Source organism: Neurospora tetraspora (assembly GCF_033439725.1).
Source record: "Neurospora tetraspora strain CBS 560.94 chromosome Unknown B0H65scaffold_5, whole genome shotgun sequence".
Classification (NCBI taxonomy): Eukaryota; Fungi; Ascomycota; class Sordariomycetes; order Sordariales; family Sordariaceae; genus Neurospora; species Neurospora tetraspora.
The window spans coordinates 3,853,828-3,867,953 of record NW_026944387.1 but is presented as its reverse complement, the minus strand read 5'-3'; the positions used below and the strand labels follow the sequence as shown (position 1 = coordinate 3,867,953).

Below are 14,126 nucleotides of genomic sequence, written 5' to 3'. Positions count from 1 at the left end.
GTGGGTGGTGGAAACAACCTAACCCAAACTGAGAAAAGTTTCACGTAGAAACTTCAATGCCAGCAGGAATCTGAAGAAATTTGTGATAGAAAAAACTCACTGATGCCCGGCCAATTCATGTCTCTCCCGTCATCCCATTCATGCAGTCAGGAAGTCGCCAAGCTGTGCCCTATGGCCAACAAGGGCTAAGACGTCGTCCGAGCCGTGATCCCGGTGAACGATCCCCCGCCACCTCCGCCGCCAGAAGGACGCCACGGACAACCATTCGACAGTCGATGCGGTTACAGTGGGGAAGGAAGAGCCAGGGCCTGTCATTGGCTGTTCCAACAACGACTGCTCGCGACTTCACTCGACTTGGTGCATGCTCTGCAACTGTATCCCATTTCCATATTTAAAACCCAGTCAGATCCAATCCTGTTACACAGTAGGACTGCCTGAACTAAGATGAGCAGGACATTGGCCAACTCGCCGGCACCGCAGTCGATCACCACGGACACCCGCTTCGTGTTCGGTAGATCGCAGTTGCTAAACAAAGCGCAAAGAGCCCTCAGGAATGGGTTTGCGAGATCGCTACAGCAAGAACCCGATGTCAGGTGAGTAGGGTTTCCTGTTTTCCTGTTTTCCCGTTCCGAGTTCCGTGTTGAAATCCAGGTCTGGCGGGCTTCGGGAAGTGTATTGTATGTGAGGGTAATGTGCTCTTTGAGACCCAATGTCTTGAAATCTGTGATAGTGGCTACAACAGTAAGCTCTGATTCGACCACATCTCGTCCTGCGGTTGCCTCGGTGAGGCCAGTGAGCCAAGAAAGAAGCATGGAAAGCCACAAAGCCAAAACTAGAGAGTCTCATTTTGTTTTCTGGAGGGTGAAAGGTTGATGCTCCTGTGTGTCTCACTATTCGGGACTGATGATGCTGGTGCCTGGCATCAGAATAGGGGTTTCGGGGTTTTGCTGCAGATTCAGGAACCTCACAATTGTTCGACAATGTGAGTTTACTGTGCCTGGGCCTGTCTGTGGTGTGCCCCCGTATGAGATGAGCCCCCCGAGATCCCGACTTCCCCGCCCCCATGCCCCATCGAATTCTATTAGCGTCTGGGATCATCTGTCCAACTCATTCATCGGCTGAGTTGCTCGTAGTGGCAGCCTGTAGCGTAGTACATTGGATATGAGGCGTCAAAGTGGGACGTGGGACCGCAAACGGCTGGTGACAATAGTCGCGTTACAACGAGTTTGATGCCATTCATTCCTTCAATTTCCTCCGCACTTGCATAGCGCCAGCAATAGTCTAGGTGATGTCAGCCAGTGCCATCCGGCTGGGATCCGGCGGGACCGGCGGAGCCCAGAGGAGTCTACGGGTCAGAGATTTGCTTCAGCTGGGCCAAGGGTTCTCCGGTGGATGGCATGTCGAGCATCCGTTGCCATTCGGGCTAGGTTTAATACGGTCTTGCCGAACGAAAATGGATTGGGTTCATGACGAGAGCATGACACGCATGGAGGAACATGGAGCCACGATGCGCTAGCACAGGCGCGCTGGCATAATCTCAGCTTGACACTCGCCGTCCTAGCATAATCTCAGCTTGACACTCGCCGCCCTCCCGCCGGCTTCCAAGATGTAACCGTATCGGTCGATCGGGCCTTCTAGCGCTGGCTGTTTGTTTGGTGTTGATGACAAGGTTTGCTGACTGAGCAGGGTGTTGCCGTCTTGTTCCTTTTTTTTGCGCTGTCACCAACGAAGGCTCTTCTTGATAAAAGCCCTCGACGCAGCTCCTCCAGAAAAGGCCAGTGATCGTCCCCATCCTTGACTCACACTCGCTCATCAATCCTACACTGCGAGTCTTCTCATAAGCTCTTGTTCAGAATCATCATGTCGAGCACTTCGAGTTCCCGCTTTGATCTTGGAGATCATGTCCAAGATCAGGACCTCTCTGAAGAGTATCTGTCTTCGTCGTCCCGCGACTATTCCGCCGGCAGCTCGCCGCTTACCACTCCTGCGCTGTCCGATGAGGAATTCGACTTTGATGTGCCCGAAGATGCCCTCCTTGAGGAGAGGTCGACAACACAGGCGCCAGCCGATGGTTCGGAGAAGTACATCATGGTGATTGGTGGTCTTGGGTATATCGGCTCCCACACAACACTTGAGTTGCTTCGTGAGGGACACAATGGTGAGTGCTGATGATGGTGGTGTTGTTATGAGAGCAAGTATACTAACGACGAGTACGCAGTTATCGTGGTGGACAACCTGAGCAACAGCTACAAGACCGTTCTGAAGAACGTCAAGATGCTGGCGGCCCATCACTGCAAGGTCAACAACGTTCCCATGCCCCGTCTTCGCTTCTTCCGCGTCGACTACCGCAGCAAGGCGATGCATGTTCTCCTGGAGAGATACAGCAACTTGGTGATGACGGTGGACGCTACGTCGGGCAAGCAGGTTGTGTCGTGCCAGTCCCGGATTGCGGGGGTGATCCACTTTGCGGCATACAAGTCGGTCGTCGAAAGCATCAAGCAGCCCCTGCGCTACTATCGCAACAACGTGTGTGGACTGGTCAACCTGCTACAGGAGCTGGAGCGTTTCAACATCCGAAACTTTATCTTTAGCAGCTCGGCCACCGTGTACGGATCCAAGGCTAACGCCGGCCTGCCACTGAAGGAGGAGGACCTCGTGCACCACCAGGTCAAGACACAGAACGAGGCCGGAGAGACGACCATCGTTGAGCCAACCATTGAGGGTTTGTCGTGCCCGTATGCGCGCACCAAATACTTTGGAGAAGCGATCCTGGCGGATGTGGCCGAGGCGGACCCCGATTGGCGTATTGTTGCGCTCCGTTACTTTAACCCCGTTGGATGCGACCCTTCTGGTGTGTTGGGCGAGAGCCCGCGCGGGGAGCCGACCAACCTCTTCCCAGTGCTGACGCAAGTCCTCAAGGGCGACCGCTCGAACCTCAATGTATTCGGATCTGACTGGCCGACTCGTGACGGTACTGCGATTCGCGACTTTATTCACGTTCTCGATGTTGCCCGTGGACACATTGCGGCGCTCAACTGGAACTCGAAGAAGGGCAACGGATTCTCGACCTTCAATCTTGGCAGCGGTACGGGCACGACAGTTCTCGAGGCGGTTCGCAGCTTGGAGCAGGCGGCTGGTCGCGAGATCCCCCTCGCCCTCGTTGACAGGCGGCCTGGCGATGTCGGCATGTGTGTCGCTTCGACGGAGCGTGCGGCTAAGGAGCTCGGGTGGTCGACTCGCGAGAGCATCACCAAGTGCGCTGCTGACCTATGGAACTACGTGTCCAAGGTAGCGTTGAGGTCGTAACGGACACGTCATGACGTTGATCCCTCCTCCCGTTCCCCCCTTTCTCTTTGGTTGATGATATCCCGAGCGCAACAGCGAAGCGAAGCGAGTTGTTGGCGTCTTTCTTATTCCTCTGTTTCTCTCGACTGTCTGGGTCTGGCTTTTAGGATGGGAAAATATCCGGTTGGCATCTTTTCTGGGCTGCTTCTTTTTTAGTTGGTGTTATTCGCGTCCGGGGTACATATGGGTATTTACATTGAACAAAAGGGTCGCTGGTTGCAGGCATGATTTTGTTCCTTCGGTTCTTTTTGTTGTTGTTGCAGTTCAAGTTGTAGACTGTAGATACTCTGATTGATGATGATAGTTGACGGAAAGAAATTGAAGTTGATGCGAAAAACTTTTCACTCTCCTCTCATGTTCCAACCTCCAATTTTGGCAGTCGCGGTGGCGATGTCTCATCCTCGCGCCTGCCCTACCAGTACAGTAATTTAAGTCCGGATATGATGCTCATTAACAAATCGTGGTGTTGAGGGCGCAGACGGCTGTTAATGCTTTGTTGTCTCTCATCTCGTAGCATTGTCTTAACAGTTTTGCGTTTCGGTTCCTCGGGGACGTGTTAGGAACATCCCTTGCGGTTATAGCGCGTAGCTCCTGTAGCTGCAATTACCCCGCGCAGGCAGGTACCCTCATTGCCTCCGACGGTGTAAGTCAGCCATGTGCACCTTGATGGCCACACAAGTCAACAGTCAGAACAAGACACTTGCACATGGACCTGAATCCTCCAAGCCATCCGTTCATGTTGCTGACGGATGATGGCGATGAAGAACAGATGTTGTACTACGGAAGCATGCCATCTTCAGCTTCTATACATCATTTGCTGACACTGGGTGCCTGCAGCTACCCGACGACAAGAGATCGCAGTGTATTCATGAATATGATGTTTGTTTGCATTTGTTTATTTTGCTGCATTTTTTTTGAAGCTTCTCCAAATTTGTGTCCAACCTAAACTCCAACTTTGACATGTTGTCTGTTCTCCAAATCGAATTGACGGAGACATGTCGTAATGCCCTAACAATTAATATAGAAGCCCACTGTAACCAAAAGCCAAATCCCATCAACATTCCGTCACTTCGTCAAAACAGAGTTACATCGCACTCTGGATCAGCACGCCTAACACACGATCGTTAGTTTTCATTCGAGATCCAAGATCGGACCAGGCAGGATGGCAGCATGAGGCTTACCTTTTGAGACGGCTTTGGGCATCCTCTCTCGGACTCCAAGTAGGAAGCGACTGTTGCCGCGGCCTTGCATTCGCACATCTGTTGACAAGGAAGGAGTCAACATCAACTCCGATATAGGCAAGTAGTATCGTCAGGTTGGGGGAAACACTTACGGCCTTCTGGTTCAGGAAAGGGGGGCAGTTCGATGGCAAGCTCTTGCACGGCTTGCGGAAGTCGGGCCGTACTCCATGGGCGTGCGAGTGCTTGCCCTTGTCCTTGCCAGCCCGAACCTCGAGAGGAAGGATGTTGGCAGCTCCAGGTGCAAGACCAGAGCCCAAGTTTGAGGAAAGAGCGTCCCTGGGCACCAAGAGGGCAGTGGACTGCAGGGCAAAGGCAGCAAGAACAATGGACAAGGAGAACTTCATGTTGGGCAAGTGTGTCTGAGTGTCTGTTTCTGGACGAATGCTTGACTTTGGACTGTATGTCTGCTAATCTTCAACAGAAACTTTCAAACCCCCAAATTCTCGAGGCGGGATGCCGCCATCTATGTTCGAATGTCATCCCACTATGGCACCAACCGACCTTCTCCTACACTGCCTTCAGCCAGATCGACTCCTCCGGATACTCCATGTACTGGAGTACACAGTTACTTGCGTAAACAGGGGTGCGGCAGCGAGTTAAAGTAGTTAGCCCTAGCAGGTACTCCGGGCTGTTGTTGTTTCGGCCGTCCCACCGTCCATGTCCCCGGATGCCTACCACCATCGCGACACCTTCGGTTCTTCAGCTGGAGGCGACACCGACTATCGAACGAGACTATCGATCCAGTCTAGCAACCGGAGTCGAGCTAGAATACGTCGAGAAATTCGTCACCTCCGAACAAGCATCCCCGGCCAGTCAGTCGCAGGCTCCAAGGTCCAGACGTTCTTCGGCAGCTAGTTCTCGATGCGGTGGTGCGGTCTCGATGGTGATGGTGCCCACACAAAGGGCCACAGAGCAACGCCCACGTTCGGAGAACCCACGCGGAGCCTCGCCAGCCAGTACACTACCCCAAAATTTCAATACAATTACGTGATGGGCGGCCGTCATGAGTTGACGTTTTCGAGCAGGGCTGAAGGCCAACCACCTGGCAGCGTGGGCAGCGTGGGTTGAGCTGTCCATCGGGATTGGGGCGCTACTATTGGGACGACCGCATGCTGCAGTGAGAGAATAGCACGTCTTGATACAGAACAGCGCCGGCTTACAGCGCATGCCATTCACCATTCACAGCGCTGCCGGTCTGCACTGAATCGCACAAACCCCGCGCGTCCTTCAAGTTTTTCCGTGGTCTGGTCACTTCTAGATGCAGACTCGTTCGTTTTGCGCAGACAGCTCGCCACAGAGTCACAGACCGGCAATTGCCCAAGTTCCAGCTCTGTTGTCGCCATCGGGTTTTCGGGGCTTTCGGGTTTCGTCCAACGTGTGACAACAGAAACGAAGCTCGTAAAGACTTTTTGTACGACGACCATGATCGCGACAGCCGACGTCCACTCACAGCTGGTTGCTGACTGATGGAAAAACGATGTCGTAGAGGTGGTCAACGGAGGCTCTTTGAGTTCAGCTGGCGGGGCTGGCCACAAGTCGCGGTAAAGGCAGCACGGGAGCGGGCCGGCAACGCCCACACAACACCAGACAAGGCACCAGGAGCACGCAACAGGCCGGGGCGCACCACGGGGCACGCAAGGGCAGAAAAGAGAACCAGGCACCTTTCACGTTGGCCACAGCCACACCGACATCCCGAGACATGCATACTGGTGGAAGCTGGGTTGGGTGGTGTCCGTGTGGGCGAGCATCACGGAGGTGGCTGATGAGATGGAGGTCGTCTTCTGGATCTCATTGCCCAATGTCCCCTCCTCTCACCTCAGGTGCCTCAACGGCCCCTGTCAATCCCGTCCGTTACAGCATGAGGTTGGGCCTGCGTGGGTGTATCGGGGCGAGCACGCGGTTCAGCCAGCCACAGACCACCACAACTCACCACAGGACAGCACTTCAACCATTCTGGCAACCCGACAACGCCATATCCAGGGTTTGGCATCGAAAAACGAAAATATTCGTGAACATTTCTTTTCTTGGTCCTTGACCGCATACGAGCATATTGCGACGTACCCCATACGGGGTAGACGCCATGCAACACGCCACACATGAGATCGGTGTGCCAAATGCACTAAAATGCCACCAATGGCCTATTGGTAGCCTGTCGCAGGGCTGTATCAATGCAGCTTACGGGGGAGGTAGGCATGAATATGCGCTGCACGATACTGCAAACAGCACATCCTGCCTTAACAATTTGCCTTGTGTGCCATTGTGCCATTTTGGGTTAATTCCTGGTTTTCAACCCTTCACCACAGTACTATTTCGCGGTATGTCAGAACATCCAGCTCTTGCCAACATCTCACCACCAATCTATCTCAATATAGCGTCGCCAGCATGTACCTATGTTGTCTGCACGCCGGTAGTTGTTTTCGTACGCCCTGAGTTCAACAGGACGCACCGGCCGCCAATACCAGACACCAGAAGGACGGTTCAACCGGCTCAGTTTACCCGGTTTACGAGCTTGTCGGGCATGCGTACATGGCTATACACGTCATACAGACATACCGGCGGAGCGTGCTGTCTTGAAGTCTGACAGGTTGACACATACTGACGGGAGAAATCAAACGAGAGATGGAGGAAACCTCCGCCATGAAAGAAAAACCATCGCCAACACGCCCGGAAGAACATTCAGCCCCATCATCACTTAACTGTTTTAGCGAACACAGTAAGACCCAACGGCGTGCTGAAACCCGCTACCAAAGGCATCAAGATATTGCCTCTTCTGGAGATTCTATACCTGTCTATTCCGGTTATACCACTACACCGTCTACGGCGTGATCTATCTCGTCCATATACTTGCGGGAGGCACACACAACAAACCCGATTCAGCCATGAAGCCCTCCCTCACCGGCCTCACTGGCCTCGCCCATTAACATGTTGCTGCCGCCAAGTCACACGCCACCTCCACATAGCCTTCCCAACCCGAGCACCACGTCGCATAGTCGGTAGCAGACGTGGCAAAGTGTCCGGCAAGTTTATGTTGTGTGACCACCTCGTTCAAGAAGTTCTGTACGTTCTTCTTGATCGCATCCTTTTCGCTGTTTTCGGCCTTCTCCCCGTCGGTGTGATGACCTTCTGAATCTTGCTGCTGGGGGCGGCCGCCACTGATACCACCTGCCTGACTTTTTGGACCACAGCCGCAAGTGTGAGCAACAGCTATCGCTTTCGCCCGCTTCTCGGGTGTCAAGAGAGCGAGGTTAGCGCTGACATAGTCACCCGAGTCCCACCAGGCGGCGAGGCAGTTCTCGAACACCACCACGTAATCAACCAGGCGAGGCGAGAAGAAGGCGTCGGACGAGTCGGACGAGGGGAAGATGCCTGGGTTGTGGATCACGATGCCTGGTCCTGTTGTTGAGGATGTTGGCGATGATGCTGATGGTGCTGACAAAGAACTGTTGTCGTTGTTGTTGTTGCTTTTGTTGCTGCAATGGCTCCGGCGAGATGCAACCTCAGTAAAGCCGGATCGTACAGTGTCTGTTATGCGCTGGAGGTAGTCGAGATACTTGGCGTCTGTTGGGACTTCGTCGACAAAGATGCCGTCCAAGCGGATCGCCTGTTTGTTTCATGAGATGAAAAGTCAGTACGAATCTTACAAGCGGTACGTATGGTAACTTTGGTACGACTGATACACAAAGCGGGAAGTGGGACGAAACACAGAATTGGGCCCGTGCGCTGCACGATATCTCGTATCGATCGCCAGGGTCCTTCAAGGTTCCCTGTCCCTGTCATTTTGAGCGAGCGAGCAAGGACAAGGACCCCACAGGCATTTTTGAGATCCTCCCGCCAAGATCTCCGTGGGGCCGAACCGAGTCGGAGCGGAGTCGTCAAAAATTTCCAAAAAAAGCAAGTTTCGCTTTGGAAAATCTCGGTTGCTTTCCGCCGAGACACTGACCGCTAGTGAGCATGAGGACCCCTCCACACAAGGCCCGAAACCCGCTGAAAGCCGAATGATGGAAACAACTGGAGAAACACTAGTGTCCATGCTCCAGAGTCTCCAGGATAAGTGTTTCTCCAGAGCCTCCATGATAGAGCAGCAAGGTTCAAGGGCTTTTGGTTCGGAACAACGCAATGCCAACTAAAGTTTCAGTCTTTCTTCTTCGTTCCCGAAAGGAAAGTGAAGGGGGGGTCTCTCAGCAAGCTCAGCAAAGCTCTAGTTGACAGCTCCGATCTTGAATCATGTTTCGGAAAACAAGTGGAGGCCAAGCTTTTCCCAAGAAAGCAAAGAAACAGAGAGGAAGGGATGAACTGGAGGGATGTTCCAGACACTCAGACAGTCGAACAGTTGGGTCCCCGGTCGGCTTCCGGTAGGTTTCCCGGTTCTTATCCGAAGGTTTGTTATAGGGACCCTGCCGCACTGCCAATCCTGTCAAACTGACTGACTGGGAGCTGGGAGTCTGCCTGATCCGTCAGAGTGACGATGTCCAATTTCCCGGGACGATTGTTCCCAGTTTGTTGTTTCCCAAAGAGGAGCAGAGTGCAGACTTTTTTCGTCTGAAAGAATCGAACAAGCTTGGTGGCTGGCACCGCACGCACCGCTCGGGTTACCCGACCCTCCGGGTAACTTTGGACCCGAGAAATTGTTTGTTCACGGCGAGCGGGCGGGTCGCGGCGGCGGGTCGGGGTTGTGGTTGTTGTTGTTGTTGTTGTTGTTGTTGTTGTTGTTGTTGTTGTTGTTGTTGTTGTTGTTGTTGTTGTTGTTGTCGGCGGAGAGGCTCCACTGAATCAAACACAAACCAAGGAAGGAAGGGAGTCAGGCGAGCGCAAGAACCCTGGAGCCCAGGAGCTGGGGACATCCCCGGTACCGCTGATCATAGCAGTTCCAGGCTCAAGTGCGTGTTCCGAACCCCGGCCGGGGTCAAGGCGTGTCCAAGCGCCGGCGATCTTAAGAGCTATTGTTATCAGTGATCGGCGGCTCGGCGGGCGCTGTAAGATTGCCCTTGCCGGGTGCCGGGCTGGACTGCGCTGGTAGAGCTGGATTGGAGGCTCCTCGGGGGATAGGTTGCAAGGCACCGTGGTTGCTGGTAAAGCTGGTAGTGGCAGTGACTGCTGGTGATTGCTAGTGATGGGCGATGCGATGCGATGCTGGTGATCCTGCTTGATGGCCATGATGCTAGTGATCGCATCTCGATCGCCCCTCAGTTCGAAACTTCGAATCAAATCGCCGAACATTTTTTTTCGTTCCCAGATCAACACCAACACCAACACCAACGCAAGGCCAAAAAAACCAAAACACAAAAATAGAAAGACCAAAGAAAAAAACCAACTTACCCATTCCCCCCGTTCCGCAAATTCCAACCACCCCAAATACCCCTCCACATCTTTCCGTACTTCCTCCACGTCCCTCTGCCCATACGAGCAATGCACGTACCCGATAACCTTCACATTAGGAAATCTGTCAGAGTCCGAAAGCGCAGACAGAGCCGCGCGGTAATCGGCGTTCGGGATCGGGTAGTCCGGCCCCGGTCCGTTGCCGGGGTTGATGACCACCAAAAACTCTAGGGAAGGGTTCTTGGTCAAAGCCGTGGTGAGCGCGGAAAAGAGCGGGGACCAGCCTGAGCCGAGGCTTTCGGACCAGGAGGAGGGGTAGATGTAGAGGGGGACGAGGATTGTGGACATTTTCTCGTATAGGTGAGGGGGGAGTGTTGGTGATGGTGACTGTTGAGGGGTTGAGTATTGAATTGTGAGTGGTGACCGGTGGTGAGGTTGTTGGTAGGTAGGAGGTACCGGCGATGCACCCACCCGATGCGATACGGGACGGAGGTACGGAGGTACGGAGGTAGGTCCGGTAGTCACCGGTGCCCGATTGTAGAGGTACGGAGGTACGGTTGACGGTACGGGTGTTGGTACGGGTGTTGGTATCGGCGATGGCGATGGTAAGTATCGGCAAAGAACGGAATTGAATCGTAGGCTATGATGTCAAAGATGCAGAAGACTGGTGAGGGGAAGAATGACAGAAAATCGTTTTGTTGTTCTACGAACAGTTTTTAAGCAAAAAGATTTCCGACGACCCGACGTCGTGATAAGATACGATTGCGGCGAAGAATGGCAAGTCGTACCACGGCCCGGGCCAAGGAATGTGGTGATGATCTGCACTTTTTTGCTACGTACATACAGATCCGATACGGGGTTTGCTGGCCGCTGGGCACAGGGCAGGCTGCCGTGGACCTTGCTGGGCGAGGCGAGCTGGGCTTTTTTCGCTGGGCTATGCCGGGCTCATCAGTGAGTGGGCTGTGTGTGATGTGGGCTGTGATGTGCTGGGCCGCGCCGCTTTGTGGGCAAGGTGTGTGATGTGGTGATCAACATCGACACCACGACACCACGACACCACATGTGATTATCGTGACAACGAACTAAATAGACATGAGGTACAGCATATTATGTGGACATATGGAGATGATTGACGAACAGTGAAGGTGCAGAACACATACATACTACTAACAATAAACAACAACCACAGCTGAAAATGAAGCGAAAACAAAAGTTCTAGTGCGACTCTTTTTTTGATGCAAAGGCCCACCCCATGGATCCCAGTACAATACAGGTCGGTAGATAGTAAAGGTAGTAAGATAGGTAGGGAGGTTATCCAAGAATCCGTCTCCAAGACATCAATCAATCACTCAATCACTCAATTAATCCATCAATCCATCAGTCATCATCGGGGGAACTCGCGACCTTGGTCTCCGCAACCTGTCCATCGCAATACTCAACCCACGCATTCAGATCCATGTTCTTCAACACAGTACTGAACTTATCCGCGCCCGCCGCGCCGCACGCCTTCTGGCTATCCTTGGGCTTGACAGACTTTGGCGCGCCACTGGGGTACTCGATATGGAACACGGGCTTGCCGGCCGCCGTGAACTTTTCAAAGACGTCGCACTCGTTATACTGAGCGCACTGCTCGTTGACCGAGAACTGAACAACGTCGAGGACGTTATCAATGATGCCGCCGGCGTTCTTGAGACCCATGGCCATGCCGCGCTTGGAGGCCTCCTTGCCCAGGAAGCGGACAAAGTCAATGGTGTCCTGCTGGGTCAGACCCAGGCCGTTGTCGTTCTGGTAGCCGTCCACGTTGTCGGGGTCGACGGCGTCGCACTTCATGGCGGCGGCAATGTCCAGGCGCTTGGTCATGATGTTGCGGACCGAGGTGCGGCGGATGTCCAGCCACTTCTCGTCGGGCCAGCCGTCCATCGTCTTGCCCAGGTCGGCATCGACGAAGGAGCCGTTGTCGGGCGTGTAGGGCTCGTAGGAACCCGCAGAGAAGTAGCAGATGGCGCGCTTGCCGAGGGAGTGCAGGTTGGCGATGACGTCGGTGTCGCGGTGGATGAACATGTCAAAGTCCCAGACGGGCACGTCGGGGGCTAGGGTCTGCGATGTCTTGGCGTTGGCGGCGGGCACGTCGAGGACCGAGTTGAGGATGATCTGCCATTTGGTGCCGACGGCGGGCTGCCAGACGGTGCCGTTGGGGGTCACCGGCGGTTCGGTGGGGCTCGGGTTGGAGGGCTCGTTGTCATCCCCGCGGCCGCCGTGGTCCTTGAGACCGAGACCCAGGCCGAGTCCGAGTGCCAGACCGAGTACGAGGACGACGGCGGCGGCGATGGAAATGAAGAGGATCTTGCGGGATCGGCGCCGGGGTGGGGCATCTCGGGAAATGAAGCCGGCCTCCTCGAGGACCTTGGCCCGGTGCTCCGACTCGTCGGAATTGGGCGTGTCCGCCATTGTTCAGGATCGGGGGATTGTTGACCGGGAAGGTGAGTGGACGGTAAGAATAGGTGTGTGCGTGCGGTATGCGCTATGCAGCAGATGGATGGTCTGCAGTACAGTATAAGTGAAGTGTAAGTGCGTGCAGCAGAGACGCGGACGCGGGCGCGGAAAGGACAGGCGCGCAAGTATTAAGATGAATACGAAGTGAAATGAGAAGCGGAAAGGACAAAGAAGGGCAAAGATTGACGAGAAATGCGGATCCGGCGGTGTCGTGCTGTTGTGTGACCGTCAACAACACCTGACTGACAAACACCAGGGAAGAGAAGACGACGACGACGATTTCCAAGGATCTTTCAGTGGATATGTATATGTTAGTGCACCACACAACTCGTGACAGTCTTGTTGGCCCAAAGGAGGTCCAAAGGATACAAAGCGGTGAGTTTGACCAATACTGCGGTGACTCGACGGTGGTGGAAATAAAGGGACTGCACAAACACTGGTTTGTTGACGAGTCGAACGAGGTCTCGTCCACTCTGCGACCTGTGGCGCCTACGGTTTTGTTTGGTTGTCGACGAGGCTTGTCTCAGAGCCGAGAGCGCTTCTGCCTCGCCTACCTGTAGTTGCTTGACTGTCAACCTCACTGCCACTGCCCAGTGCAACAGTGAATCGATGTCAAAGACAATGGAAGACTTGTGCAAGTTGTGTGATGCATATAAAAGCGGCAGTGTTGTTGGCGCTGGTGATGGTGGATAGAAATGGCGGGGACAAAGAAATCACCCGTTCAGAGCCGCATCTCCATATCGATTATGTTGGGTGTCGCCTTGGTATCCTGTCTTGGAGTCTTGGTCTCCGTATTGTCCGTATTCAGCCCACCACTTTGCTTGGCTGCTGTCGACGAGGTGGAGGAGAGGATGAGAATTGAGAAGGAAAGAAAAGAGCGACCTCGACCGAGCGAGAAGCGAGGAAGGCCGGACACAGCGGCACAGCGGCACACAGACACACAGACACTGATTGATGACAGGGGACCACTCCGCTGAGTCCAGGCCAGTGCAGGCGCAGTCTCCCGTCGGGTCTGCTCCTGCAATCTGGGCACCTCCATGCAGTGCTCCTCTTGCAGTTTTTAGTGCAGCAACAGTGCGTCTTGGCATTCTGTTCTTGGCTCGCCCGGTTAGGCGCTGTCAGCCTGTCATTGATCGCTATAAGAGGATAGTGCAGTGCAACCTCAACACCGTGTGGTTCGTGATGTAAACAAACACTGTGAGAGACAGCGTCAACAAAACTTTCTCCACAATTGCCCGCCAGTCGCAACAGGGATATCCGCTGAACCGCTAGAACCCTCTGAAAACCTCCGGTGTTTGCAAGTACCGACGGCTTGGGGGCTGAAATCTTGGGACGACAGAATGTTTAGTTCAGGGGTCAAACTTTTTGGTCTCCTGTTTCCATCTCAGAAACTCCCGTCATGGCGACATCATCACCAATCTCCTTCATGTTTTGGCTTCAATGGAATACACATTCCTTCAAACGCCCATCATAGTCATACCTCACACGGCTTTCCCAACATCCATCTCCGCGGGCTCTGGCCCGTTCCAGATGGACTGGGATGGAGTTCCAGATCACGCTATGCCTGTCTCCCATCGCCTGTCTTACGCCCACAATTACCCGAACATCTTGCCTGTCTCCGATCGCTACCAAGTATACGACGTGATGGCGGCCGAACTTGTGCTCTCGGTCAGCAATAATATTACATGCAACTATTGACCGATTCACACAAAAGATGACGAGGCAAATAAA

At 53.9% G+C, this 14,126-nt stretch overlaps 5 protein-coding genes across 5 annotated transcripts; 1 reads left to right on the top strand and 4 right to left on the bottom strand.

Annotated features, from left to right (window-relative positions):
• Positions 1-1,688: 1,688 nt before the first annotated feature.
• Positions 1,689-3,748, top strand: B0H65DRAFT_242327 (uncharacterized protein). Its single transcript, XM_062822343.1, has 2 exons — positions 1,689-2,158; positions 2,219-3,748. Exons 1-2 carry the CDS (start codon positions 1,861-1,863, stop codon positions 3,304-3,306), a joined length of 1,386 nt encoding a protein of 461 aa, XP_062680975.1. The 5' UTR covers positions 1,689-1,860; the 3' UTR covers positions 3,307-3,748.
• A 680-nt stretch (positions 3,749-4,428) lies between these two features.
• On the bottom strand, positions 4,429-5,281 carry B0H65DRAFT_242307 (uncharacterized protein). Its single transcript, XM_062822341.1, has 3 exons — positions 4,679-5,281; positions 4,527-4,604; positions 4,429-4,455 (listed from the first exon to the last, which is right to left on the bottom strand). The coding sequence occupies exons 1-3, from the start codon at positions 4,928-4,930 to the stop codon at positions 4,447-4,449; spliced, it is 339 nt and encodes a 112-aa protein (XP_062680974.1). The 5' UTR covers positions 4,931-5,281; the 3' UTR covers positions 4,429-4,446.
• A 2,176-nt stretch (positions 5,282-7,457) lies between these two features.
• Positions 7,458-8,878, bottom strand: B0H65DRAFT_242688 (Spherulation-specific family 4). Its single transcript, XM_062822347.1, has 2 exons — positions 8,396-8,878; positions 7,458-8,187 (listed from the first exon to the last, which is right to left on the bottom strand). The coding sequence occupies exons 1-2, from the start codon at positions 8,399-8,401 to the stop codon at positions 7,504-7,506; spliced, it is 690 nt and encodes a 229-aa protein (XP_062680973.1). The 5' UTR covers positions 8,402-8,878; the 3' UTR covers positions 7,458-7,503.
• Positions 8,879-9,516: 638 nt separating this feature from the next.
• B0H65DRAFT_550347 (Spherulation-specific family 4-domain-containing protein) lies at positions 9,517-10,250 on the bottom strand (the record flags this gene model as incomplete). The annotated part of the gene is made up of 2 exons (XM_062829727.1): positions 9,517-9,690; positions 9,903-10,250. 2 exons carry the CDS (start codon positions 10,248-10,250, stop codon positions 9,517-9,519), a joined length of 522 nt encoding a protein of 173 aa, XP_062680972.1.
• Positions 10,251-11,279: 1,029 nt separating this feature from the next.
• B0H65DRAFT_429771 (glycoside hydrolase superfamily) lies at positions 11,280-12,350 on the bottom strand (the record flags this gene model as incomplete). Its single annotated transcript, XM_062824844.1, has 1 exon — positions 11,280-12,350. The coding sequence occupies one exon, from the start codon at positions 12,348-12,350 to the stop codon at positions 11,280-11,282; it is 1,071 nt and encodes a 356-aa protein (XP_062680971.1).
• Between the last annotated feature and the right edge of the window lie 1,776 nt (positions 12,351-14,126).

Excerpts from the sequence above, each read along its gene's own strand:
- B0H65DRAFT_242327 (XM_062822343.1), top strand. The coding sequence starts at position 1,861 with ATGTCGAGCACTTCGAGTTCCCGCTTTGATCTTGGAGATCATGTCCAA. Across the intron at positions 2,159-2,218 it reads GCTTCGTGAGGGACACAATG|TTATCGTGGTGGACAACCTG; the intron begins GTGAGTGCTGAT and ends ACGAGTACGCAG.
- B0H65DRAFT_242307 (XM_062822341.1), bottom strand. The coding sequence starts at position 4,930 with ATGAAGTTCTCCTTGTCCATTGTTCTTGCTGCCTTTGCCCTGCAGTCC. Across the intron at positions 4,605-4,678 it reads CTTTCCTGAACCAGAAGGCC|ATGTGCGAATGCAAGGCCGC; the intron begins GTAAGTGTTTCC and ends CCTTGTCAACAG.